At 48.5% G+C, this 27,762-nt stretch overlaps 1 protein-coding gene across 5 annotated transcripts in view; it reads left to right on the forward strand.

The window, feature by feature from the left end:
* Nucleotides 1-3,846: 3,846 nt before the first annotated feature.
* Nucleotides 3,847-27,762, forward strand: part of DENND3 (DENN domain containing 3) — a 60,240-nt gene continuing 36,324 nt past the window's right edge. For 2 of the 5 annotated variants that reach the window (XM_049700430.1, XM_033419729.2), the window contains exons 1-8: nucleotides 3,851-4,114; nucleotides 14,220-14,499; nucleotides 15,004-15,119; nucleotides 16,991-17,133; nucleotides 17,354-17,465; nucleotides 23,385-23,504; nucleotides 23,770-23,988; nucleotides 26,898-27,013. In XM_049700430.1, the coding sequence (XP_049556387.1) occupies nucleotides 4,013-4,114; nucleotides 14,220-14,499; nucleotides 15,004-15,119; nucleotides 16,991-17,133; nucleotides 17,354-17,465; nucleotides 23,385-23,504; nucleotides 23,770-23,988; nucleotides 26,898-27,013 (1,208 nt within the window). In that variant the 5' untranslated portion in view covers nucleotides 3,851-4,012. Of the gene's footprint in view, nucleotides 4,115-14,219; nucleotides 14,500-15,003; nucleotides 15,120-16,990; nucleotides 17,134-17,353; nucleotides 17,466-23,384; nucleotides 23,505-23,769; nucleotides 23,989-26,897; nucleotides 27,014-27,762 lie in introns of all 5 variants that reach the window. The other 3 variants (XM_049700433.1, XM_049700431.1, XM_049700432.1) reach the window with 3 other exon arrangements.

The following is a 27,762-nucleotide window of genomic DNA, read 5'->3' on the forward strand; positions in this document are numbered from 1 at the left end:
TTAGTTTTTTGGGTTCTTTTGCTTGTTTGTTTGATTTTGGCTTACATTTTTGTGTGGAGAACCAGCTAACCTCTACCTCAGAATCTTTGTGAGGCAAAAGAATTTAAACGTTTTTTAAAAAGTTGTAACCTGATAAAGCGCATCTGAAGGCTGCAGACTGCATCAGAGAGCCAGTGTCATATGCCCGCTGTGTGTGGATGTTTGTGTTATGTATGTGTGTCAACATGACCCGGTCCCTACATGCCATCAAGTCGGGGGACAGGCCCTGTAGACAATTCCTGTAAACGATGATAGTAGAAGATAACACTGATTGCACCTGACCAGCGATGGTGGTCTATGTGACCCTGGACCCTCAGAACAAACTTGAGAAACGGTACTATTATCATCCCCACTTTATAGTTGAGAAACCGAGGCCCGGAGAGATGAAGTAACTTGTCCAAGGTCAAATACTTAGCAAATATTGGAATCAGGATTTGCAGCAGACAATTGAGGATGAAGACGCTGTAATCCAGAGTAGAGGGTTCTGCCCTGCTTCCCACGGGGGCAGGAGACAGGGTAGGGCAGGTGCAGGCCAGAGCAGGGAAAGTGCGTCCCAGGCAGCCTGCAGGGAAGCCTGAAAGTGCCACACACCTGGGGGATGCTGACGAGTCTGAGGAGTGCAGGAGGGGCCCAGGGAGAGGTGGGGCTGGAGCGCTCAGTTGGGACCCCAGGGTTTGACTTTTAATGCAGGGATGAGTAAAGGCTGGTCTGTCCAGTTATAATGCCCACACGCTGTCATCTGGACACAAACCCTGCTACTGACCACCAGAACCCTTTCTCCCCTTCTTCAAGGGACAAAGAAGAACGCTGAATATCCCACACGTTTGTCCCCTACTTTTGTTGTTGTTACTGTGAGGTTTTTTACTTGGAGACCATTTCACTTTCGCATCAACCAACAAGTCCTCAATAAACTGGTTGCATTTGTGTATTTATATCTACATATAAAGGTATTACATCACATCACAGATGGTTCTGAAGCAGCATAGGAAAAAGTGTCAAGAAAGCTGTGCACCTGGGCACTAAACCATCTGGGGAGATGTGTGAAATAGAGCGGGGTCACAGTTTTTATTGAAAACTTTTTGGCCATTTGTGTATCTTCTTTGGAGAAACGTCTATCCAATCCTTTGTCCATTTTTTAATTGGGTTGTTTTGTTATTGTTGAGCTGTGGAATATTTATCCCTTATCAGATATATGATTTGCAAACATTTTCTCTTATTCTGTAGGTTGCCTTTTCACTTTTTTCAGAATGCCCTTTGTAGCAACAAAAGTTTTTAGTTTTGATGAATTCATCTACTTTTCTTTCATGGCCTGTGCTTTTGATGTCAGATGCAAGAAATCATTGTCAAATCCAATGTTATGAAGCTCCCTATATGTTTTTCAAAAAAATTCTGGTTAACACCTAAACCCCTGCTAAAATGCCCAAAGAAGTGTTGATAGACTGCAGTCCTCTAAAATGCCATTAAAAAATCATTTATTGAGGCGAAATTCCATTCCAGAAAATTAACCATTTCAAAGTAGTTTAGTGTCATTTAATAAATTCACAACGTTGTGCTCGTCCCCTATTTTTGCATCAGTACTTTATGGTTCACAAACTATTTTCATACCTATTTTCCCACTTGATCTGCACAGTAATCCTGAGAGCTGGACAGAACAGCAAACAAATTACACAGGCTGGGGCGGAAGAAGGGGAGGGGTAACCTACGCATGATATTCTGTTGCAAGGCGGGCACCGTGTCAGCAGGTTCCATAACTGATCTGAGCTCTGCTTCCCCTGGCTCTAATGTGCAGCAGTGACACCCACCTGGGCGGCGGGCTCGTCAGCTAGGGTCTGCTCCTCCCTTCCCCCTCAAGTGCATCATCAGCCTCTACGTGACCCTTACACCACCTGGGATTTTTGTTTGTTTTTTTGTTTTGCGGTACGCGGGCCTCTCACTGCTGTGGCCTCTCCCGCTTCGGAGCACAGGCTCCGGACGCGCAGGCTCAGCGGCCATGGCTCACAGGCTCAGCCGCGGATCTTCCCGGACCGGGCACGAATCCGCGTTCCCTGCATCGGCAGGCGGACTCTCAACCACTGCGCCACCAGGGAAGCCCCACCTGGGATTTTGATTGCACTTCTATCTCCAATCCATTAGCACTCTCAAGGGTGGGGCAAATCTTACTGCAGGCACTTTGGAAGTCCCTGCAGAATGAGTAACAGGGACTTATTAAAAAGCAAGAGCGCGGAGCTAGGAGCCCCTCTGAGATCACCTGGCCAGTGTTAAGGATGAGGAAACAGAGGCCTAGAAAAGGGGAATTCCATAGCCCCGCCCACAGCAGGCCCCAGACTTCCCACCTCAATCCTGGAGCTCCCTTCCTTAAACCCTTGCACCTCTCGGAGGAATAGGGACACCAGCTCCTGCCTGAACCTCACTGGGTCCTCACCGAGATAGCTGCCTAGTGTTTACCTCCTGAGTCCTGGCCACACCTGGCAGTGTTTGAACAAACAGGCAGCTGAAGCTCGGGGCGTTGAGGAGCTTGGCTGTCACACAGGGGGGCAGACGCCAGCCCAGGTCGCTGCAAGCCCAAGGCCTTGCTGCTCAAGCCTCCAGTGGCATCTGTGAGTCTCTCTCCTGGGCACTGCAGATTCTCAGGTGACAGACTCCACCCTGCCCTCTGCCAAGGCTGCCAACAACCAGGACAGCGTGGAGAGAGCTAGACCATTAGGAGCAAAATCTGTCCTTTTGAAGTCAGTGGTTGCAACTACTGGTCCTGGCTCACCTATGAGAGCCAGGGATGCTGGGCAGCCTCCAGACCTGAGTGAGAACCAGCTGTGATTCATGATCGTTAGATGACTTAACAGTGAAACACAGATCCCGTGTGAGTCAGGCTGCAGTCAGTGGGGGCCTCACCAGGCTGGAAAGGATGAAGGAATCCTTTGGCCTCCAGATCCACACCCCCCAACCCTACTTTCATTTTGACCTTGCTTTGTAGTTATTGTTTGACATTATTATTAAGCATTTCAGATTTTAAAAAAAGAATCATAGATTATTGGAACTAGGAAAGTTCCTTTGGTATCATTTCCAACGCGGTTGTATAGATACTGCCCAACGTCGGCTGGGAGGCAGAGCTAGCACTGGGCCGGCGTCCCCTCCAAGTTCTGTGCCACTGACCAGGCACGGAAACCAGCCTCTTGGCCCCAGCCTGTGGCTGGGGAGGCCCACGGTCTACCGGGATCAGGCCAGGCGTGCAGCTGGCCGGGGAAGGACCCTGTCCATCTTCGGACCCTCCTCAGTCCTGCGCTCCCCGCGTTCTAGTCTAGCGGCGCCCACCCCACCCTGTTTCCTGCTGAACTTTTCTCAACCTCTTAGCAGACTTGGCCAGTCTTAGGTGAACCGGGCATAGCTATTATGCCCACCGGCCTTTCCTGCCGTCCACGACCGGCCAACGCCACGGCCCTGCTCGCAGGAGGGCTTCCTGGAGTCGGCGGCGGCAGGGGGCGCCCCCGGCCTTAGTCCCTCCAGGTTGGGCCCGGAGGCTTGCGAGAGCAGGTGACTCCCGCACCCTCGGCCCCGGAGGCTGGGCGCCCTCCTGGGCCACCTGAGGACCCCGCCCACCTCTTCCCCGGTTCGCCGAGGAGGGGGCTGCCGGCAGGGAAAGGTTGGGCCGACGGAGGGGGCTGGGCACTCAGACGCCGCGCACGCGCCGGAGCCCGCCGGCCCGGTTCGGAAATGACGACCTCGCGCCGGGCCCCGAGCCCGGCCCCGCCAGGCCCCGCCCCTCTCCGTTCAGCCTCTTCAGGCCCCGCTGCCACTCAGGCCCCGCCCCTCACGTCCCGCCCAGCGGACGGCGCTCTCAGCGGACAGGCCGGCTGCAGCTAGCGCGGGCGCTGGGCCGGGAGGCGGGCGAAGTTGCGGCCGGGACGCGGGTTCGGGGCCGGGTGGCCCGAGGCGCCCGGGCGGGGTACGCACAGCCGGCCGCGGCCGCAGAGCAGCCATGGCGGAGGCCGGCCCGCAGTACCTGGCGCTGCCCTCGGGGTTGCTGGAGCTGTGCGCGTTGCTGGGGGCCCCCCGGGACAGCCTCCGTGGCCCCGAGCAGGTAAGGCCCGGCGGGGACACAGACGCGGGCGGGGCGGCCGCGGAACGGGGTCGGGCCCAGCGCACCCTGCCGGGTGCGCATGGAGCCCCGGGCGTCCGCGGGGTGGGGAAGTTGCGCAGAGGTCCGGCCGGGCCGGCCACCTCCAGCCTCCTGGGGCGAGAGCAGCAGCTGTTCTCGCAGCCGCGGTGGAGTCGCGAGTGGCAGCCGGCTGGGGGCTCCCGCCCCTTCCCCTCCCCTCCGGGAGCACCTCTCGGGTGACACCGCTGGAGTTGCACCGCGATGAAGTGTGATGGAGAAGCTCGCGTCCGTCGGGCCGCTTCCTAAGCGCTTCGTCCCGCTCGGCTTCTCTGTCTCAGGACGCCCACCTGGGTCAGGTGAAGACGCGGCTGGGCCGCCTGAGGTTCCGCGGCCTCCAGCACCGAATCCTTGTCCGCTATTAAATGATTTCACTCATTCCACAGATTCACGGTCTCCTAGGGGCCGGTGCTGTTCTAGGCACAGCATAAGGATATTTTCGGTGAGATGTAAGGACCGCCTTTATATGTTCTCCATTTAGTCGGTATGAGATGAAACGAGCTGTTTTTCACTGTGAAACACTTGCAGCCCACCTCCACCTGTGCTCCGCTCTGCACCCTGGCAGCCAAAGTGGCAGGCTCGCGTCCCTTCCTCCGGGACCGCAGCTTGGGACATTCTCCTTTTTTCTTCCTTGTGTTCTCACTTCTTCGTAGTTCCGGAACCCTGGCTTTCTTTGGAGTGGGTCTGTGGCCCTCTCTTTCCCTTGGCCTAGATGTCTGGGACTCTATCATTTTTCTCTGGTTAGTGGTGGTGCTCGGTGTGTTCGGAGAGTTCCCGACTCTACTGCCTAGTTATCTGGACAGGTCCTTTCATCTGGTTCCAGACGACAGCAAGGAGAGGCAGAGAAAGCCATTTTGAGTATTTAAGGCTGCAGGGTTGACTGGGCATCACCAAGAGAAGCTACATGTTGCAAAGTTAACCCGGATAAATGTCTGATAATGTCTTAGTGGTCTCTACGCCTTGGCTTTAGTATAAGGCCAATTTCGATGATTTCTGCATTTCCCTCCCCCTCTCACTCCGCGAACCCCCATCACGTCTGGGTCCCCCTTTGGTCTCTGCCTCCTCTGACCCTGTGGATTGAGTTGAGTTGTCTCCCTGCCTCTCAGTGCCAAATGGCATTACCTCGTTTTCCTTCTGATAGGAAATGACCTGGTTTCAGTTTTGGTGTTCTCCACAGTTGGGCATCTTGCTTCTTGGGTGATCACAGCATGTCTATTCGTTGCCGTGATGAGAAGAGGATGAATCATCCGGAATATTTACAGTGGTACTTTCCTGAACTAAACAGACTGCGACATTTCCCAAGTCGAGTGGGCAGTCGGCCACTCCGCATTTTAGCCATCATCCTCTTTACTCTATACTCTGCTTCTGTTAGGGGTTCGGCAAAGGGTGGAGGGAAAAACAGCTGAAGGAGCAGGAGAAGAAGGAGTGTTGTGAAATGGAGTAACATCCTCACTGTAAGACCTACGTTAATGTTACAATTCATGAAACATAGGATATCATTTATTCAGTTTTATTTTTATAGCAGTTCTACTTTGAATGTCCAAGGCTTTTAAATAACTTTTAATTTTACTTTGAAAAGTCACCGTTTCTCTCTGATTCAGGGATTCCTATTTGGTGACACATGAAAACAGAAGCCCAGAGGTATGAGAAATAGCCAGCTTGATGTTAGGATAGTCTAGTGTCCTAACTTTATGTTTTATTTATTCTTTAGATGGGGTGGTGTTTGTTTCATTGAGGTTAGTGACAAAGAATTCGAAAATGCAGTTCCATCCCCAGTGAATTACTGTGGTCAGTTACATTTCCTTCTACTCCTTGGTTGCTGTGGAGATGAAACACATAGATGGGAAGGGATCCGTCACAAATCCATCACAGGGTGGTGGAAAAGCGCTCAGAGCACCTTTCATAGTGTAGGTCACTGGCGTAAATCTTGTGGGTGAAGGCACGTTTTTATGTGTTTGGGTGGAGAGAGCATCCTGGCTTTCCATCTCTAGAGCACCACTGTCCAACAGACACTGCAGATGAGGACAGCCAGTGTTCTTCACCTCCACCGTCTCGTATGGTAGCAGCTGGTCACATGCGGCTACTGGGTGTTTGAAGTGTGGCTAGTGCCACTGAGGAACTAGATTTTATATTTCATTTAATATTAATTTAAGTAGTCACATGTGGCTACTGGCAACTGTGTTGGACTCTCCTAGAGCATTTTTAAAAAATCTATTTCTGTTTTATTTCACAAATGACAGCCAATCCTATAGTGAAGATCAATGCCATTATGCCATCTAACAATGCCTCACATGAATTAGAGTGTTGTGGTTTTTTACTTTTTAGTAAGTCAGTGTCTGGGAGGGAAGAGCAGGAAGCTACCCTGGGCGGAGTCTGTGGAAATGGACATCATCTTTGGGGTGATGGGGGGTTGGTGGGGGGGCGGGGTGAGGGGCAGTTGCAACATGTATCAGAAAGTAACATATGAACCCTCTGGGGCCCAGGATTGCTCTTTCAGGAGTTTATTCTTTTTTTTTTTTTGTGGTACGTGGGCCTCTCGCTGTTGTGGCCTCTCCCGTTGCGGAGCACAGGCTCCGGAACGTGCAGGCTCAGCGGCCATGGCTCACGGGCCCAGCCGCTCTGCGGCATGTGGGATCTTCCCGGGCCGGGGCACGAACCCGCGTCCCCTGCATCGGCAGGCGGACTCTCAACCACTGCGCCACCAGGGAAGCCCAAGTTTATTCTTTTTATTTTATTTTATTTTTATTGGAGTATAATTGCTTTACAATGTTGTGTTAGTTTCTGCTGTACAATGAAGTGAATCAGCTATATGCATTCTATATCCCCTGCCTCCCACCTCCCCCCCCCATCCCACCCATCTAGGTCATCACAGAGCACAGAGCTGAGCTCTCTGTGCTTTATATCAGGTTCCCACTAGCTAGCTATTTTACACATGGTACTGTATATATGTCATTCCTAATCTCCCAATGCGTCCCACCCTCCCCTTCCCGCCATGTCCACGTGTCTGTTCTCTACATCTGCGTTTCTATTCCTGCCCTGGAAAAAGGTTCATCCATCTGTACCATTTTTCTAGATTCCACATGTATGCATTAATATGATATTTGTTTCTCTGTTTCTGACTTACTTCACTCTGTATGACAGACTCTAGGTCCATCCACTTCTCTACAAGTGACCCAATTTCATTCCTTTTTATGGCTGAGTAATATTCCATTGTGTATATATATATATATATATATATATATATATTTATATGTGCACCCCATCTTCTTTATCCATTCATCTGTCATTGGATGTTTAGCTTGTTTCCATGTCCTGGCGATTGTAAATAGCGCTGCAATGAACATCGGGGTACATGTGTCCTTTTGAATTATGATTTTCTCAGGGTATATGCCCCGTAGTGGGATTGCTGGGTCATATGGTAGTTCTATTTGTAGTTTTTTAAGGAACCTCCATACTGTTCTCCACAGTGACTGTATCAATTTACATTCCCACCAGCAATGCAAGAGGGTTCCCTTTTCTCCACACCCTCTCCAGCATTTATTGTTCATAGATTTTTTGATGATGGCCACATTCTGAAGGTGTGAGGTGATACCTCATTGTAGTTTTGATTTGCATTTCTCCAATAATTAGTGATGTTGAGCATCTTTTCATATGCTTCTTGGCCATTTGTATGTCGTCTTTGGCGAGATTTCTATTTAGATCTTCTGCCCCTTTTTTGTTTGGGTTGTTTGTTTTTTGGATACTGAGCTCCATGAGCTGTTTGTATATTTTGGAGATTAATCTTTTGTCCGTTGCTTCATTTGCAAATATTTTCTCCCATTCTGAGGGTTGTCTTTTGGTTTTGTTTATGGTTTCCTTTGCTGTGAAAAACTTTTAAGTTTCATTAGGTCCCATTTGTTTATTTTTGTTTTTATTTTCGTTACTCTAGGATGTGGGTCAAAAAAGATCTTGCTGTGGTTTATGTCAAAGAGTGTTTTTCCTATGTTTTCCTGTAAGAGTTGTATAGTGTCTGGTCTTACCTTTAGGTCTTTAATCCATTTCGAGTTTATTTTTGTGTATGGTGTTAGGTAGTGTTCTAATTTCATTCTTTTACATGTAGCTATCCAGTTTTCCCAGCACCACTTATTGAAGAGGCTGTCCTTTCTCCATTGTATATTCTTGCCTCCTTTGTCATAGATTAGGTGACCATAGGTCTGTGGGTTTATCTCTGGGCTTTCTATCCTGTACCACTGATCTATTTATGTTTTTGTGCTAGTACCATACTGTCGTTTTTTTTTTTCTTTTTTTTTTTTTTACATCTTTACTGGAATATAATTGCTTTACAATGGTGTGTTAGTTTCTGCTTTATAACAAAGTGAATCAGTTATACATATACATATGTTCCCATATCTCTTCCCTCTTGCGTCTCCCTCCCTCCCACCCTCCCCGAGCTGATCTCCCTGTGCTATGCGGCTGCTTCCCACTAGCTATCTACCTTACGTTTGGTAGTGTATATATGTCCACGCCTCTCTCTTGCTTTGTCAAAGCCTACCCTTCCCCCTCCCCATATCCTCAAGTCCGTTCTCTAGTAGGTCTGTGTCATTATTCGTGCCTTACCCCTAGGTTCTTCATGACATTTTTTTTTCTTAAATTCCATATATATGTGTTAGCATACGGTATTTGTCTTTCTCTTTCTGACTTACTTCACTCTGTATGACAGACTCTAGGTCTATCCACCTCATTACAAATAGCTCAATTTCGTTTCTTTTTATGGCTGAGTAATATTCCATTGTATATATGTGCCACATCTTCTTTATCCATTCATCCAATGATGGACACTTAGGTTGTTTCCGTCCCTGGGCTATTGTAAATAGAGCTGCAATGAACATTTTGGTACATGACTCTTTTTGAATTATGGTTTTCTCAGGGTATATGCCCAGTAGTGGGATTGCTGGGTCATATGGTAGTTCTATTTGTAGTTTTTTAAGGAACCTCCATACTGTTCTCCATAGTGGCTGTATCAATTTACATTCCCACCAACAGTGTAAGAGGGTTCCCTTTTCTCCACACCCTCTCCAGCATTTATTGTTTCTAGATTTTTTGATGATGGCCATTCTGACTGGTGTGAGACGATATCTCATTGTAGTTTTGATTTGCATTTCTCTAATGATTAATGATGTTGAGCATTCTTTCATGTGTTTGTTGGCAGTCTGTATATCTTCTTTGGAGAAATGTCTATTTAGGTCTTCTGCCCATTTTTGGATTGGGTTGTTTGTTTTTTTGTTATTGAGCTGCATGAGCTGCTTGTAAATTTTGGAGATTAATCCTTTGTCAGTTGCTTCATTTGCAAATATTTTCTCCCATTCTGAGGGTTGTCTTTTGGTTTTGTTTATGGTTTCCTTTGCTGTGCAAAAGCTTTTAAGTTTCATTAGGTCCCATTTGTTTATTTTTGTTTTTATTTCCATTTCTCTAGGAGGTGGGTCAGAAAGGATCTTGCTGTGATTTATGTCATAGAGTGTTCTGCCTATGTTTTCCTCTAAGAGTTTGATAGTTTCTGGCATTACATTTAGGTCTTTAATCCATTTTGAGCTTATTTTTGTGTATGGTGTTAGGGAGTGATCTAATCTCATACTTTTACATGTACCTGTCCAGTTTTCCCAGTACCACTTATTGAAGAGGCTGTCCTTTCTCTGCTGTACATTCCTGCCTCCTTTATCAAAGATAAGGTGACCATATGTGCATGGCTTTATCTCTGGGCTTTCTATCCTGTTCCATTTATCTATCTTTCTGTTTTTGTGCCAGTACCATACTGTCTTGATTACTGTAGCTTTGTAGTATTGTTTGAAGATGGGGAGCCTGATTCATCCAGTTCTGTTTTTCTTTCTCAAGATTGCTTTGGCTATTCGGGGTTTTTGTGTTTCTATACAAATTGTAACATTTTTTTTTCTAATTCTGTGAAGAATGCGATTGGTAATTTGATAGGTATTGCATTGAATCTGTAGATTGCTTTGGGTAGTATAGTCATTTTCACAAGATTGAGTCTTCCAGTCCAAGAATATGCTATATATTTCTCCATCTGTTTGTGTCATCTTTGATTTCTTTCATCAGTGTTTTATAGTTTTCTGAGTACAGGTCTTTTGCCTCCTTAGGTAGGTTTATTCCTAAAGTTGCCACCAGAAAACCACTAGAGCTAATCAATGAATTTGGTAAAATCGCAGGATACAAAACTAATGCCCAGAAATCTCTTGCATTCTTATACACTAACAATGAAAGACCAGAAAGAGAAATTAAGGAAACAATCCCATTTACCATCACAACGAAAAGAATAAAATACCTAGGAGTTTATTCTAATTACAGAGTCAGACGTGTGCAAGTGTATTTGGGTGAGACCTCATTGCTGCCTGTTGTTTAGTATGATGAAGACTTGGGAGCAACCCAGCTGTCCATCGGAAGGGGATTGGGCAGGGGTGGTACTGAATTGTACACAATGGGACATGCTAAAGTGTCAACAGGAGAGTCAGCACACTGTATGGTTAAATGGGGAAAAAATCTAATGAAATCATTTAAATATAATTGTGTTTATGAAAAAGTTATATTTATGTATACATTTTAAAAATAGGAAGCATGTATCCCATGCTGTTTAGAACATTACCTTTGAGTCATGGGATTATGGGGAAGGCATTCCCTTTCTATCATTATTTCTTTTATTATTTCTATATTGTTATAATTTTTAAAAATGAGATTGTATTGCTTATCCAATCAGAAAAGACAACAGGGATTTCCATTTCGGAGGAAAGAAAAAGACAGATGTGTAATGAACTGCTAAATGCCAGGTTGGCTGGATTGTGGCCACCTCACTTTCAGTGACTAAAGGTAGTTAGTGGGAATTACGGAGTTCATTGGCTTTACCGTAATGACCAATTTTCCATGCAGACTGAGCATACCTCCAAGACATCATGAGTGCCAGGGTGGGAATGGAGGAACGGCATCCACTCAGCCATCCTCTGTGTGGACTGTGGGGCTGCAGAGAGGAGGGCCACACCATCCCTGCCTCAGCCCAGCCCGGCCCGCCATTCTGAAGGCGATGTAGGACCACTGTGCCGGGCAGCGATGCTCTAGGAGGTGATGGGGAGGTCGACTCCGGATGGTGAAGCTCTAGGAGATGATGAGCCAGGCGTGATGGCTGGGGGAGGTGTGTGTCCCTGGCTGCAGGGTGAGGAAACGCCCCCTCCAATGAGTGTTGGGGGGGGTCACTGGTGAGGAGGTGGGGTGAGGAGGGGGCAGGGCACGTGCCAGGCAGAGTGAAGGGCAGGGAGAAGCACAGCGTCGTGACAGAGGTGCATGTGTTGAGATGACTGAGGGCTTCAGTCGTGAGTGGCTTGGGCGCCCTGGCTTTGCAAGCAGGCTGGCCTGCTGCCAGGTGCACAGCCAGTGCAGGTGGTCGGCCTGTCACGTGACACATGCACCGTGTGATACCTGCACGGGAATATGTGTGAGGATGGTAATGTGTAGAAACAAACACACTTCTTAGGTCTGGCTGAGGGACAGAGATGGGTCTGCAGGGCTGGTTTGCTGGGGTAAGAGGCTGGCGCCGGGCAGCTGGAGCCACCGCTGTTGTGGCGGGTGAGGAACGAGTCATGTGTGCTCTTTAGATGGGGGACCCCCCCGTCCCCCTTTGGGAGAGTGGACGTCGGGCCAGGTGGGAGGAGGTGGGGCTGTTCTCTCGGCAGCAACCATGAAGATTAGTTCACGGTGAATCTGTACCCACTGTGAGCCAGAGGTTTGCAAACGTGGTGCAGATGGGGCAGCAGCTGGGCTTTCTTCAGAGACCTTTCTGCGGCCCGCCGTCGAGATGTGGGTTTCCCGATGGGGAGTCAGGGGCCATAGCGCCAGTCCAGGTCTAAATGCCCGAGTGGTGTCATCCTGTCCACAGAGGAGCAGAGAGGTGCATGATCAAGTTTTTGGAAATAAGTGTGGGCTTAATTTTTCAAACTAAGTTTAAGGGACTCACCGCCTATATTGGGAGGCAGTTGGGTACAGCTGGGATGGCACAGAGGCCCCATCCCTGGGGGCAGAACCCTGGGAGCTGTCCCTGTGTGCATACCTGGAACCACAGGAGTGTAGAGACTGCCCTGCAGGCTGTTGCATGAGGCAGGACGGGGGCCAAGGATTGGCCCTGGGGGTCTGTCTGCGGGGGGCTGCCAAGGAGCGGGCTGGAGAGGTGAAATTGCAGAAAGGAGGCAGCCTTGGGAAGTTTCAGGAAGAGGGGTCGATCAGTGAGGGAACTCGTTTGCTGCTCTGTAATTTATACCAAGAGCTGTCCCGCAATGACGTGAGATACCGCCCAGTCTCTGTGGATGTAACATCTCACGTGCGGAGGAAATAGATGAGCATGTTTTCATAGAGAATTAGGTCCGAACTGCTGGACTTTGATAGGAAAGTTTTAGAAGAGGTTTCATACAAGTAAAGAAAAGGATTCCTTTCGTGCATGATACACAAAAGGTTTTTAAATTACACAGCAGTAGGGATTTCCCATGTTTGGTGTTGGTTCCTGCTGGCATTGACTTTTTCCCCCAAATATAAAGAAACCGTTATCTGAATTGCATAAAAATAGCGTATTGAGTTTAGAGTGTATCTACTGACTGAAAATGCTGTCATTGTAGATATGCTTTGAAGTGTAATAGTCCCCTGTTGGTGCCCCTGATTCTTACCAAAATGTTGATGCTGCTCTTCCTTTTCTGCCAGCCAAGGCCACATTTCTCTGGTGACGGTGGTGTTCTTCCTGATGCCATTTCTAGGGTCCTCAAAGACCCTAGGTTACCCACTCCCCACCGTGACGGCCACCTCTTACCTTCTGTGTCTTTTACACCCAGACATTCCTGCTTTGCTCTTTTCTGTCTGTACCTGGCTTGGCAGCCCTTCCTGCTCGCGGACAGACTGCAGTTCATAATATCAGTACCTTCCTTGGAAGATCTGAAATCAACCTGGCACCAGTGTTTGTTTAGTCCTAACTCACTAGAAAGAAAAAGAGAGAGAAGGTGACCTATGATATTTGGGGAAGAAGGAAAAGATAAAAGGTTAAAAAAATCTTGGACCAGGTTGAAGTTTAAAAGAACTGAGGCTAAGGGCTTCCGTGGTGGCGCAGTGGTTGAGGGTCCGCCTGCCGATGCAGGGGACACGGGTTCGTGCCCCGGTCCGGGAAGATCCCACATGCCGCGGAGCGGCTGGGCCCGTGAGCCATGGCCGCTGAGCCTGCGTGTCCGGAGCCTGTGCTCCGCAACGGGAGAGGCCACGACAGTGAGAGGCCCGCGCATCACAACCAAAAAAAAAAAAAAAGAACTGAGGCTAAGCAGCCCCTTTTACGGATGCTGGGACGGTCTGGCAGGAGGACGTGGCTCTCTGTGTCCATCAGGCCCTTCCTCACTCCTCCTTGTGTCCTCCCAGGCCGGAGGTGACAGAACTAATGTGCACGGTGGCCCAGTTGGCGAGGCGGGCACGTGTTGGCAAACATGCCCGTGTGGGTTTGACAAGATGCAGAGCCCTTCTTGGGGCTCGCCGTCCCCACCAGCCTCCGAGGGGATGGGGCTGGGGGCCCACGGGGGCTGAGCACTTGACCTGTGAGTCCCTGCACTCGCCTCTCGAAAGGGAAGCTCAGAGGGACCAAGTAATTTGCTGCCGTGGTTCCCACAGCGCTGGGATCTGAACCCAGGTCTCCATCGCGGTGCCGGCCCTGAACCGAGCCTTGGAGCCGAGGGGCCAGTCATGGCGTCCCTGTTAGCAGCTGAAGGACCAGGCTCTGAGGGGGTCCGTTGCTGAGTGTAGTGCCTGAGATTTCCTAAAAGCAGTTCCTTACCATCTCGAGCTGCTGGTGGGAAAAGCCAGGCACGTGGTGTACTCCAATAAAGATGTAAAAAAAAAATAATAATAACAATAAAGCCTGACAACTTTCTTAAAAAAAAAAAAAAGAACTAACGGGGGTTTGCTACGACGGGAGGGTCGGACAGAGCAAGGCTGGCACCGCTGCGGTGACTCTTATTTCCACCTGCTTTAGGTCGCCCAGAAAAAGGGAGTCAAGAGCCTGTCTTCTCTGGATCCGGAGGTCCTGTCGGTCTTCGTGCCTCCGTTTGTCACTAAGGAGGACAGTCAGCCGGCCGGCGTGAACTGTGTGACGCTGGGTAAGACCAGGAGGCGCTCCTTCCGGAAGAAGAGAGAGAGGCCCAAGGCGGAGCCCTCAAAGGGCCACCCCGGCGGCCCCAGGGGCCAGGACCCCGAGGACGTGGGCATCCCCAACGGTGTGGACCTGCTCGCCCTGCCGCAGCTCTGCTTCCCAGGTGCGCACGGGCCGACCTTTTCCCAGACTGGCCAGTTCCTGCTGATGAGCGGGCTTTGTTCCGGCTGCATTTCTCTCACTGAGAGATGTTCAGGTGCCTGGTGTAGAAAACTCAGACTAAGGGCTTGACAGAAGGACCTGTCTGGAGGCTCCGCAGAGGAATTGATGCGATTTCCTGCTCTCCTGGATAGGCTGGGACACCCCCTTCCCCACTGGGCTCAGGAAATAGCTACCACCCCAGGTGTGCCCTGAAGGGTCTGTCTGGGGGCCTGTTCCCATGATCCGTCACAAAGTCTTCAGAGCACAGAGTGCCAGCAAAGAAATTGCTGCTGAGGGGGAGGGATCGAGGCAGGTGGTGCACGGCCTGAAGGATTAGCGCATCTGGCCGTCAGAGTGCCACAGCAGACAGAGAGGGACGTATCCTGTCGCTTATGGGTAGCCCAGGCCTCATGGTGGATGCCACGTGGCCAGAATGAGGTTCCTTCTTTCTTTTTTCTGCCTGCAGGGGGCGTGTGTGTGGCCTCTGAGCCCAAGGAGGACTGTGTCCACTTTCTGGTGCTGACTGATGTCTGCGGCAATAGAACCTACGGCGTGGTGGCCCAGTACTACCGACCCCTGCACGTACGTGATTCCCCCAGCTTCCCTCTGAAACTGGGTCTAGGCTGTGGGGTTTTTTCTTTTGCAGTGAAATACACATAATATGACAATCACCATTTTAGCCATTAAAAAATGTACGATTCAGTGGCATTAAGTACATTCACAGTGTTGTGCCGCCATCACCACTGTCCAGTTCCAAAACATGTTCGTCACCCCAAAAGGCGGAGTTGTCTCATCAGCGATGCCTCCCCAGGCCCTGCTGCCCCCGGGCCCCGGCCTTCCTTCATCTGCTCTCTGCTTCTGTGGGTTTGCCCATTCTGGACATTTCATATGAGTGGAGTCATACTCTACGCGTCCTTTTGTATCTGGTTGCTCTCACTTAGCGCCATGTTTTCAGAGTTCGTCCACGTGGGAGCCCGTGTCAGCGCTTCACTTCTTTCAGTAGCTGAGTGATGTGTGTGTAGCTGAGTAGCTGAGTGTGTTTACACGGTGTGTGTAAACCACGGTCTGCTTCTCTGTTCCTCAGCTGGTGGACCTTTGGGTTGTTTTCACCTTTCACGTGTGACAGGTGCCTGGGCTGAGGTTTTGAGAGGGTGACTCAGTCATCACGCGTTTGGGGAGTGTTTTCTGGGCAGGGCCCTGTGTGTGAACCAGCTGGCCTTGGGGAGTGTGTAGGGGACGTGATGGACCATAAGGTACAGGGTGACTGGCCGCCTGCTTCAGCCCCAGAGGACCTGGGCGCCCAACATATGTTTTTAATGTAGTTTTAAAATTTTTATTGAAATATAGTTGATTTACAATGTTGTGTCGGTTTCAGCGTACAGCAAAGTGATTCAGTTATACATATTTATACATATATATTCCTTTTTCAGATTCTTTTATAGGTTTTTACGAGGTGTTGAATATCTGTGCTATACAGTAGGTCCTTGTTGGTTATGAGTTTTATATATAATAGTGTGTATATTTTAATCCCAAACTCCTAATTTATCCCTTCCCTGCTTTCCTATTTGGTAACCATAAGTTTGTTTTCTGTGTCTGTGAGGCTGTTTCTGTTTTGTAAATAAGCTCATTTGTCTCATCTTTTTAGATTCCGCATATACGGGATATCACATGGTATTTATCTTTGTGTCTCTGACTTACTTCACTTAGTATGATAATCTCTAGGTCCATCCATGTTGCTGCAAGTGGCATTATTTTATTCTTTTTATGGCTGAGTAGTATTCCATTGTATACATGTACCACCACATCTTTATCCATTCACCTGTCAGTGGACACTTAGGTTGCTTCCATGTCCTGACTACTGTAAATAGTGCGGCTAAGAACATTGGGGTGCGTGTCTCTTTTCAGATCACGCTTTTTCCCGCGTATGTGGTGGGGCCCCCACATTGTGCCCCTGGTAAGCTGTGCAGAGAGCTGTGCCTTCTGAAACCCCACTGCTGTATTCTTTTCCGCCTGAGGTCCCCCCATCACGGGCCGAGGCACCTCCTGCTCTCTCCTCTGGCCCGTGATGCCCACCTGGCTCCCAGGCCCTCTTGAATATTGCCTTTTCACTCTTTAAGCAGAGCCCCTTCTTGTGTCTCACTGTGTTCTAACCATGGTTCCTTCTCACTGAAGGCGGCGAGCTTCTTCAGGGCAGGGACCTGTCTTCCCATCTCTGTAACCCCAGCACCTCACTCAGACAGAGCGAGCTCCCCACGGGGCCCCGTCGGTGTTGGTGGAGAGGCCGGAGCTCGCTCGCACGTGGCAGTGAAACGGGTGGGAGTGGCCAGCCGTGCTGAGGACAGCTGTCCAGCCCCTGTCCAGTGTCCTTTCTGTCTGGAGAGGCCGGCACCATCGACAGTGGAGACTGGGATTTGCCGGGGTCGGCAGGTGACGCGCTGTTGCTTTCTCTCCAGGACGAGTACTGTTTCTACAACGGCAAGATGCGCTGGGAGGCGTCAGGTCTGGGCCGGAGCGCGGCCGGCTGCTTCGTGCCCTTTGCTGTGTGTGTGGTTTCCAGATTCCCTTATTACAACGCCCTCAAGGACTGCCTCTCCTGGTGAGCTGCACACACTCCCTGAAAAGCTTGCCTATGCCCCTTCCAGACGGCCCCCGCCCTGGGCAGCCAGGCTTCTGCGGTCTCACACCCACATCTCTCTCCTGTTGGTGTAAACTCCCGGAACTCCTGACACAGAGATTTCAGCCTTGATTGGCAATGCAGACGATGACCATTGGATTCTCAGATTTATTTGGTGATTTGATTTTTCTTTCAATTTCAGTTTATTGACTCATCTGAAGATCTGTAAAGATTTCGAAGTTGACAATCATATAAAAGATTTTGCTGCAAAACTGTCTTTAATACCTAGCCCGCCTCCTGGACCACTCCATTTGGTAATTAAATCCGGAATTGTCTTGTTTTTTCTTTGCAAATTGTAAAAGTAATATGATGAAGATGGTTTATTCGTTTGTTTCTAATTGATGTACGGTTGATTTACAATGTTGTGTTAATTACTGCTGTACAGCAAAGTGATTCAGTTATACATATATATACATTTTTTAAAATATTTTTTTCCATTACGGTTTATCATAGGATATCGAATATAGTTCTCTGTGCTATACAGTAGGACCTCGTTGTTTATCCGTTCTATATATAACAGTTTGTATCTGCTAACCCCAAACTCCCAACCCATCCCTCCCCCAACCCCTTCCCCCTTGGCAACCACCAGTCTGTTCTCTGTGTCTGTGATTCTGTTTCAGTTTCATAGATAGGTTCATTTGTGCCGTAGTTTAGATTCCATATGTAAGCGATATCACATGGTATTTGTCTTTCTCTTTGTGACTTACTTCACTTAGTATGATAATCTCTAGGTCCATCCATGTTGGTGCAGATGGCATTATTTTGTTCTTTTTTATGGCTGAGTAGTATTCCATTGTATATATGTACCACATCGATGAAGATGGTTGAAATGTTTTAAATGATTTTAAGTTCTAGCTTTGTTTAAATTATGCTTCTCAAGTTCCTTACAGAAGCATTTTATACACTGTTTCCAAAGGTCAGAAAACTAGAAATAAATTAGAAAATTTATTTTCTAAAAATTTAACAATAAAATTTATCGGTCTAAAGTCAAATATTTAGGCCTGAGTTTTGCTGAGTGGCTCATGATAAATAGATGTTGAGCTAGTAATAGGCCCCTTTAGTGGTTAACATGTTAATTACTTGCTATTCAGAAAACACAAAATTTACTTAAATTACAAATTTCCCTTTTGTTTTTTTGTCTGGAATATCGGGTATTATATTTAACTCGTTAATGTTTTCTCCTGTCCAGTGTGGTTAGTAAAAAGTAACTGGTTTTTTTTTTTGTTGTCGTTATTCACAGTGCCATTCTGTTATTTAATTGATAGAGAAGCGTTTCCTAAACTGAGTTCTGTGAAACACTGTTCTCAAATGTTATTGCCTATTTTTAATGGGAGGTTTCAGGGTTAAGGAAAGTTAGAGAAAGACCTCATTCCCCTTTTGTCGAGTAACATGTCAGACAGCTAAGCTGTGTGATGAAACCTGTTTGACTCAGCGATTTCCAAACTCATTTAATTGTGGGATGCTTCCTTTTTAAAAAACTGACATCTATTAAATAAACGTCTTGAAATGTACAGTAAATGTCAAGTCAGTTTCACTGTATTCATCCCCTCTGGAAGATTATACGTATAAATCTTGTTTTCCTATATTTTGATTATTATGGACAGTTGAAAAAATAATTTATTAGGATATTTGTGATTATGAACTTAAAGTGTATGTATTTACTATTATCCTAAGCCCAGCAGTCTGCTGTGGGGGGACACCCCGCCAACTGCATTCCCGGCCGAGGCAGGGCAGGATGCCTGTCTACCTTGGTCCCACTCCCAGAAGGCTTTGTGGGGAACAGTTGATGGATTTCCGTGCCAGGCACTTATCTTTATTTTGTGGATAACTGGTTTTTTTGTGCAGTGAAATCATCAAAGTTTGCCTTCTTATTCTAGAAACTCAACACGTGCTCACTGAGGACCTGCTACAGCAGTGAACCGAATTCCCTGAGTTAGGAACAGGTTTACAGTTCACTGTGATTCCTTGTATTCTACCTTTGAACAGAAGCAACGTATAAACAGTACTTACGAGTTTTCTGTAATCCACGAGCTTTGGAATCTTGGATTAATGAACATTTGGTTCCTCCATTTCTACCACCCCCAGTGGGAAAGTTTACTGGGGATGTTCTCGATGCCTTTTTGTCCCACGTCCACCCTATCAGTCTGTCTCCAGTAGCTGTTTCCAGTTTACACACTTCCACTGCCACCCCTGTTCTGGGCCACCAGCTTCTCCCACCTACACGACTTAGGGAGGCACTGGTCTGTCCATTTCCATTCTTGACCTTATATCAGTTCATGCTTTTGCACTGTGGCTGGAGAGGGCATTAAAATCTATAAACTGGACTTTCCTTTTGTGCTTAAAACCCCTCACTTGTTTTCTCACTCATCGCCTTCACCCAGACCTGCATCCCTGGCCCCTGTGTCACCATTCAGCCCTGTCCAGCTCCACTCACCCCCTTGCTCACTGTTCTCCAGCTACAGTGAGAACAGATGCTGCCACAGGGCCCTTGCATGTGCTGTTCCCGGAAGTACCACTCTCTCCGTTTTCCCCCTCCAGCTCCTGCTCCTTTCTCAGGCCTGGCTCAGACATCAGTTCTCCGGAGCAGCATCTCCCACACCATCTCTCTCACAGCAGCCCACTCTCCTGCAGAGTTCAGCACGCCTGCAGTTAGGGCTTGTGTGTGCGTGTTTTTTGTTTAATGTCCATCAGACTCTGAGCTGCATGAGGACAGAGGCCACGTTCAGAACTGCATTTCCAGGACTTACTACTGTGTCCAGCGCTTAGCTGCTGTCCCATGGAGCGCTGTTCAGTGAATGAATGAGAGAATGATTCAGCGTCGGCCAGCAGTGCTCATTCTATCGGGTCTGCATGTTGGTGCTCATGGTTTGTCCCAGTGGGCTGACTTTGGATCAGACTTGTCATTGGGATCCTCCACTAACAAGTCTAATTAGCTCTCGGGTCCAAGTTGCTGTAACGGTCATCATTTGTTTCAGGGAGTGCTGTGGCTGTTTATGGTTGTGAAGAAATCCAAGAGGTCAGTTTAGGCCAATTTCATCTGACGCAGGAGCTGATTCAGCAGTGTTTTCCAGAACCTACCGCAAACCAACGTCAGGTTAGAGGTTGTCGTAGGTAATAGTCATGAGCTGTGCACCTTGTGTCTTGAATAGTGTGCATGGGCCCCCGAGCTGCCGTTTCCTGTTAATTCTGGGTGGGGTCAGCTCTCACCTGTACTGACGGGAGGAGGTGGGAGGCCCCACAGTGTGGGGAGTGAGGAGGTGAGGACCCAGCCCTTTCTCTGACCACCTGGACCACTGGCCTGAGGGGAGCAAAGGCTCTAGGTGCACCCTGTGTCCCCGGGCCTGCTTTGCTTTGATCTCTGCCCTCTAGAAGTTCGGATGTTACTTGCTTTTCAAATGATGGGCATAATTGGGTGTGTCCAGTGAAACACACACGTTTTTCTTCTTACTATTCCCAAGTCACTTTTTATGTTGCTTTGTGTGTGGAAGCCTGTTGTTTTTCTGGGGCTCCCATCAAGTTGAAATTTACAAAGTATTTACCTAAAATCTCTCTCCTTCTTTAGTTTATTCATCTGTAAAGTGGGGAGAATAACAGAACCCACCTCAGACAGCTTGAGTATTGAGTGCTGTGAAGTTGCTAGCACAGCACCTGAAACGTTGCAGTAGCAATGTTGCTGGTAGAGTGACTCACGTATGTGGTTGGTTCTTATCTTTTTTTTTGGCTGCGTTGGGTCTTCGTTGCTGCGTGCAGGCTTTCTCTAGTTGCGGCGAGCAGGGGCTACTCTTCATTGTGGTGCGGTGGCCTCTCCTGTTGCAGAGCATGGGCTGTAGGTGCGTGGGCTTCAGTAGTTGCAACACGCGGGCTCAGTAGTTGTGGCGCGTGGGCTTAGTTGCTCCGTGCCATGTGGGATTTTCCTGGACCAAGGCTCGAACCCATGTCCCCTGCGTTGGCAGGCGGATTCTTAACCACTGTGCCACCAGGGAAGCCCTGGTTCTTACCTTTAACTGGGTGTCTGGCTGACACATTTCCTTTTTTTTGATTTGGTCATTTTTTATTTTTATTTTTTTAAAAATTTTTATTAGAGTATAGTTAATTCACAATGTTGTATTAGTTTCAGGTGTACAGCAAAGTGAATCAGTTACACATATACATATACCCAGTCTTTTAGATCCTTTTCCCGCATAGGTCATTACAGAGTATTGAGTAGAGTTCCCTGTGCTATGCGGTAGGTCCTTATTAGTCATGTGTGTTATATATAGTAGTGTGTATATGTCCATCCCAATCTCCCAATTTATCCCTCCCCACCTCCCGCTTTCCCCTGGTAACCATAAGTTTGTTTCCTAACTCTGTGACTCTGTTTCTGTTTTTACAAAGTTCATTTGCACCATTTTTTTTTTTTTTTTTTTTGCGGTACGCGGGCCTCTCACTGTTGTGGCCTCTCCCGTTGCAGAGCACAGGCTCCGGACGCGCAGGCTCAGAGGCCATGGCTCACGGGCCCAGCTGCTCCGCGGCATGTGGGATCTTCCCGGACCGGGGCACGAACCCGTGTCCCCTGCATCGGCAGGCGGACTCCCAACCACTGTGCCACCAGGGAAGCCCCGCACCATATTTTTTAGATTCCACATATAAGCGATATCATATGATATTTGTCTTTCTCTGTCTGACCTACTTCACTCAGTACGACAATCTCTAGGTCCACCCATGTTGCTGCAAATGGCGTTATTTCTTTCTTTTTTATGGCTGAGTAATATTCCATTGTGTATATGTACTACATCTTCTTTATCCATTCACGTTTCCTTTTTGAAATACTGAGGAGAGTTTTTCATTATAAACTTTATAATTGTTAATAATTCATCACAACTTGGAATACTTAACTCTGCTTTATTTTGTTTTGTTTTGCTTTAAAACAAACACATCAGTCACATAAGTGAATCCACCTTATTTTTAATGTCTTGCTTCTGTAGCCAAACTGGGAACAAGAAAGCGAAGAGGCCCCAAGTATTGGTCGGAGGCACTTGCAAATGTCCCAACTGTCAAAAATGACAGTCTCTTTTCTTGTTTTTTGTTTTGTGTTGTTTTGTTTTGTTTTTGTGGTACGCAGGCCTCTCACTGTTGTGGCCTCTCCCGTTGCGGAGCACAGGCTCCGGACGCGTAGGCTCAGCGGCCATGGCTCACACGCCCAGCCGCTCCGCGGCATATGGGATCCTCCCGGACCGGGGCACGAACCCGTGTCCCCTGCATCGGCAGGCGGACTCTCAACCACTGCACCACCAGGGAAGACCTGTTTTGTTTTTTAACGTGAAAATAGAATAGTGACTAAGGTGACTGGAAGAAAGTGTGAATAGTGAGCATTTTGTCCTGTAGCCCTTTTTCTTGACCTGGTACTCTGCTGCCCTCCATTTCTCATCCTTCCATGCCTTTCCTAGAGGAAGCCTCTCTGTCATCAGGTTCGATCGCTTCTTTCTGTTCTGTTTCCCTGAAGCTCTGCTCGTGCTCAGACCCCTGCATCTGCTCGTGGAAGAGCCCTTGCAGAGTGCCTCCCATGTGTCTGAGGCCAGGGGAAGCTTAACCCTGCTGTTCCCAGCGCCACCTTCTTGGAGGGACCGCACCTCCCTCCTTCACGTCTGCCTCGACCTATAACACGTAATAGGCGTCCTGTGAACATGGGATTTGTATTTGAAGTGTCATTTTTAAATACCCTCATTTAGAAAAAGTGCCATTGAAATTTTTTTGTGAATTCCATGTCTTTAAGGAGCTTTGACTGTTAAATTGAAAATATAAGCGAACACCTAATAAGTAGTAACCGAGAACAATGCATGCTGGTTAAGGTTAGTTTGAACGCGGTTGATTCCGAGTTCGTGCTCGTTGGGATGGATCTCTGGAGGCCCTTTATCTTTGTTTTGTCAAGGAACTGTTTCCTAATTAATTAAAGAGTTTAAGGGAGTTTGGCTGAAAAAGACATTGAGTCCTCAATTCATTATGAAACATTCCTGGCAGTTCTGTTTATCATCTCTAGACTGTTTTGTTTCTCTGTGACGTTGCAGGTGACAGCATGAGTCTCCGGAAGTGTTTTCTAGCTCAGACGCTTTCTGAGCCACAATGGTGAATTTCACCGCCTTCAGTCTCCTCCGGGAGCAGCTCCCTGAGCTAATGATGGAAATTGGTCATTGCAGGTATTGAACATGAAACCACTACAGATCGTATTTCCCTCGAGAGCAGACCCCGAAAGCCCCCTCATCGACCTGGACCTTCACCTGCCCTTACTGTGCTTCAGACCTGAGAAGGTGCTACAGGTGCGCGTCCTTCCACACCTGTGAGCATCTCACGCTGACTGGCTTAATGGGGCATCAAAACTACTCAGAACACTTATCTTTCTGCCTAAAGCCGACATTCACCACAGAGCACGCTGTTTGCAGGCAGCACTTCTCTGGGGTCAGGTGGCTTTGGTCCTGGCAAGTGGAGTGGGGACCGCAGGGTGGAAGCTGCCCCGCGCCCGGCCTCGTTGGGCGGCGCCCTCGCAGTGTTTCAGGCTTGCTCGCGGTGTTGTTGCTTCCCCAGATCCTAACGTGCCTTCTGACGGAGCAGCACGTCGTGTTCTTCTCGTCCAGCTGGGCTCTGCTGACGCTCGTGGCTGAGTGCTTCATGGCCTACCTGCACCCCCTGCAGTGGCAGCACACCTTCGTCCCCATCCTGTCGCGGCAGATGTTGGACTTCGTCATGGCGCCCACGTCCTTTCTCATGGGCTGCCACCTGGACCACTTTGAAGAAGTCAGCAAGGTTAGGCACCCGCCGCTGGATTCAGAGCATTGAGTCACGTGGGTGCTTTGCGGGGACGCGTGGGAAGCTGCTGGGAGGTGCCCTGCGGTGTGGGGGGCGCAGAGGCCCGCGGTCCCTCCATCACGGGGCGCTAATGCTACCTCCTTATCCTCAAGGCCACACCCTGATGCCACTTCTCAGGCTACTTAAATTCACGACATCTCTGGTGGCTTCCAGGGTTTTCAGGGAGGTGAGGGCAGGCGTTGGAGTCGAGGGAACCGATTTCAAGTCTCAACCTCTGCTGCTTACTAGTTCTGCGACCCTGAGTGACTTACTGGCCTTTGCTAAGCCTCAGTCTCCTCATCTGGGAAGTGGGCACGGCCTTGGCCTCCCAGGGCTCTGGCTGAGGAATGTCCCCTGTCCTGCCTGGCAGGTGACTGGGCTTCATGGATGGGAGCCACCATTGTTATCACTCCATATTTTCCATTTTCCCTTTTTTGATTAAGCCTCTGTTGTTCATTAAAACCGTGGGCCTGCTTCCTAGAAGAGTGCAGGTGCATGCAGTGTATTGCTCCGTGTCCAAGGGGTCCGTGGGCCTTGCTGGGTCCAGTGGCCGTTTACTGGATTCAGCTTGGGGGCTGACCTGTGTCGGGGTGTTAGGCCTGGTTGTGAAAGGACAGGGAGTGTGCCGGCCACATCATCATAGCAGCGTCAAGGGGCCCATAGAGCAGGCTGGCGTACGGTAAGTGCTTAAAATGCAGCAGCTGTTTTTACTGCTGTGCTGGTGGGGTGCATTTCGAAGGGGAGCTCATGCCACAGGTTTGTGATAAACTGTGACATCGCCAGCAGGAAGAGCAGGTTGGGTTTTCTTAAAACAGCTTTTTTTCAGATATAATTTGCATACCACAGAGTTTCCTGGACTTAACTGTACAACTCAGTGGCTTTAGGAACTTGGTAGAGCTGTGACAGCTCATTTTAGACTCTTTGGTCAGCCCACAAAGAAACCCTGCATGTGTTAGCAGTCATCCCCCAACCCCCCAGACACTGGCGACCAGCATCCACTTTCTGTCTCTGTGGAGTTGCCTGTTGTGTACACGTGGATTTTGCGTAAATGGGGTCATTCAACGCGTGCTCTTTTGTGACTGTCTTCTTTTACTTAGCGGCATGTTTTTTGAGGTTCATCCGTGTAGCAGCACGTTATTTTTATTGCCGAGTAGGATTCCCTTGAATGAAGAGGCCACAGTTGTTTATCCATTCGGGAGTTGAGAGCATTTGGGGTTGTTTGGACGTTTTGACCACAGCTGTGAATAATGCAGCTGTGGACACTCATGTACGAGTTTCTGTGTGGACACGCGTTTATTTACCTTGGTACGTACCTAGGAGAGGAATTTCCGGGTCAGGTGCTAGCGCTGTGTTTAACCATTTGAGAAATGTCCAGACTGTCGTTCCCCGCTGCTGCCCCAGACACCTTCCCTCCAGCAGAGGGCGAGCTCGATTTCCGCACTTCCTCCCAATGCTTGTCTTCTGTCTTTTTGATTCTCATCCTCCTGCTGGGTAGTTTTGCTGTGCGTTTCCCCAGTGACTCGCGATGTGCAGCACTTTTCCTTGCGTTTATTGGTAGTTGGTACGGGGTAGGTTCTCATTTAACTTCTTATTTTATTATTTTTAAATTTTTATTAGAGTATAGTTGATTTACAGTGTTGTTTAACTTTATTTTGAAAATTTCTAAGTGTACGCAAAAGCTGAGAGAAGAGTGGAAGGGATGCCGTGCACCCCTCTTTGTCCTCAGCCATCATCCGTTTTTTTCCCGGCGTTTTAGAGCAAATCCTGGCCAAGCCCAGCGTCCCTCCTGGGGCGGAGCCGGGACGTCTGTGTTGTTGGCAGAACCTATGATTCACCAGGGGACAAACACTGTGGGAAAAGGCCATTCAGACCTCATGGAAGGAATGGAAAAACGTCACCCTCGCAAATGAGGAAAAAATAGGCATACTTTGTAGTTCAAAATTGTGTTTCTTTTTTTAGTCATTAGGGGAAAAACTGTCTTGTTTCAGCCCCTTTAGGAGGGAAACTTGCAGACATATTTACTTGATTCCAGTCCGCAGTCACAAAGGAAGTCGTTTTAGTGGTTTACCTGTTCTGGGTGGTTTTTAGGGCAAAGCAGCAGGTCTTGACTGAAAGTGTTTTGGGGTTTGTATGTCTTCTCGATGTGCTGGGAGCTCGGAAGGGGTCCTTGTTAAAGCTCCGTGTTCGTGCTCACGAGCGCGGCCTGTCCCCTGCTGGTTTAGCACTCTGCTCTGGGAGACGTGTTTGTGCCTATTTCACGTGCCATGAAACGCGTGTTGAGTGGCCGGCCCAGCATGAAAGCTGGGGAGGATTCTGGCGTCCTGTTCCCGGGACAGTTGAAGTGTAGAACTCCGGAGTGTGACTCATTATTTGTGTATTTTGTCACAGATAAGACTTAACAAGTAAGCCATCCACACATCTCAAGAACTCTTAAGTGTGTGGGATCCCTGAGCCCAGGACCCGCCTGTGCTCTGGTCCTGGGGCAGGTGGGGTGCAGAGCTGGCTGGGCCACTCAGCGGGCACCCTGAGTGTTGAATGTCGGAGTGCTCCCACTGGGGCTCTGGAATGTTCTCTCCAGGCTCCCTGAAGTGGTACATGGAGTGTTTGCACAAGGGTGGGTGAAGGCCTGACCTCGTATGTTGGAATCTTGACTCAAAGAGGCATTTTTAATCAAATTAGCTTGTTAACCTAACTCACGGTATACGCCGCATTTTTCTGGTAGATAATATAAGGCTTTGTGTGCGTATTAGATACGAGAATTTAATTATCGATGACACGATCTTGGTGAATGCAAAGTGTATCTTTGTGTTTTCAAAGATGTAAACAAATTCAGATTCTTACTCGATCTTTACAAACTTATTTTATAGGAAGCCGATGGTTTAATTCTGATAAACATCGACACTGGGAGCATCACCTTCTCTAACGATGAGGACGTTGACGTTCCTGACATCCCTCTCCTGGCGGCACAGACGTTTATTCAGAGGTAAGGGGGGAAATAGTAGGTATTTGGAAAAATCTTGTTCAGGTTCATACTTGCCAATTTCAAGTATCTCTTCCAATCTTATATTAACAAATGGTTTATGTAATATTTAGTAGTTTGGAAATTGTTTGTGAATATTTAAAAATAAAAGTCATTTGTCTTCATTCCAATCTTGTCTAAATACTAACGATGGCCCCCAGGCCAGGGGACGGTCACACCCGCGGGACACCTCTCGACCCTCTTCTGTGCCTGTGATCTCTGAAGTTCCTTCTCTGTCCTTCATTCCTTCATTCATTCATTCATCCACTCACCAGATATGTATCCAATGCATTGGGCAGAGTATGTATATAATGGGCAAACAGATGTGGCGTCTGCCCCATGGCACTGTCAGTCGGGGGCCCCTGACGGCCATGACCCGCCGTCCTTCCCTGGGCAGGAAGCTGTCTTCCCCTTTCACCCCCCCACCCCCCTACCCAGTGCTCTCTTAGTTCTCTTATTTTTTCGTACCTGTTTTGTGGCTCTTTGTGGTTTTTCCATCTCTATGACTACACTTCATTGGCTGAGATCAGGCAAGACAAAATTTTTCCAAAAAGGGCAGATAATAATTGTTGTAGGCTCTGCAGGCCCTGCGGCCTCTGTGGTGATCGGAGAGGCCTGACGGGGACTGCCCCATGTACTTCTTTCAGGGGGGGTGAAAGGAGGTGTGATTACTATTTACGCTGGGAAGAAGGTGCATCTGGGGCAGGTGGGTC

Source organism: Orcinus orca, chromosome 17 (genome assembly GCF_937001465.1).
Source record: "Orcinus orca chromosome 17, mOrcOrc1.1, whole genome shotgun sequence".
Classification (NCBI taxonomy): Eukaryota; Metazoa; Chordata; class Mammalia; order Artiodactyla; family Delphinidae; genus Orcinus; species Orcinus orca.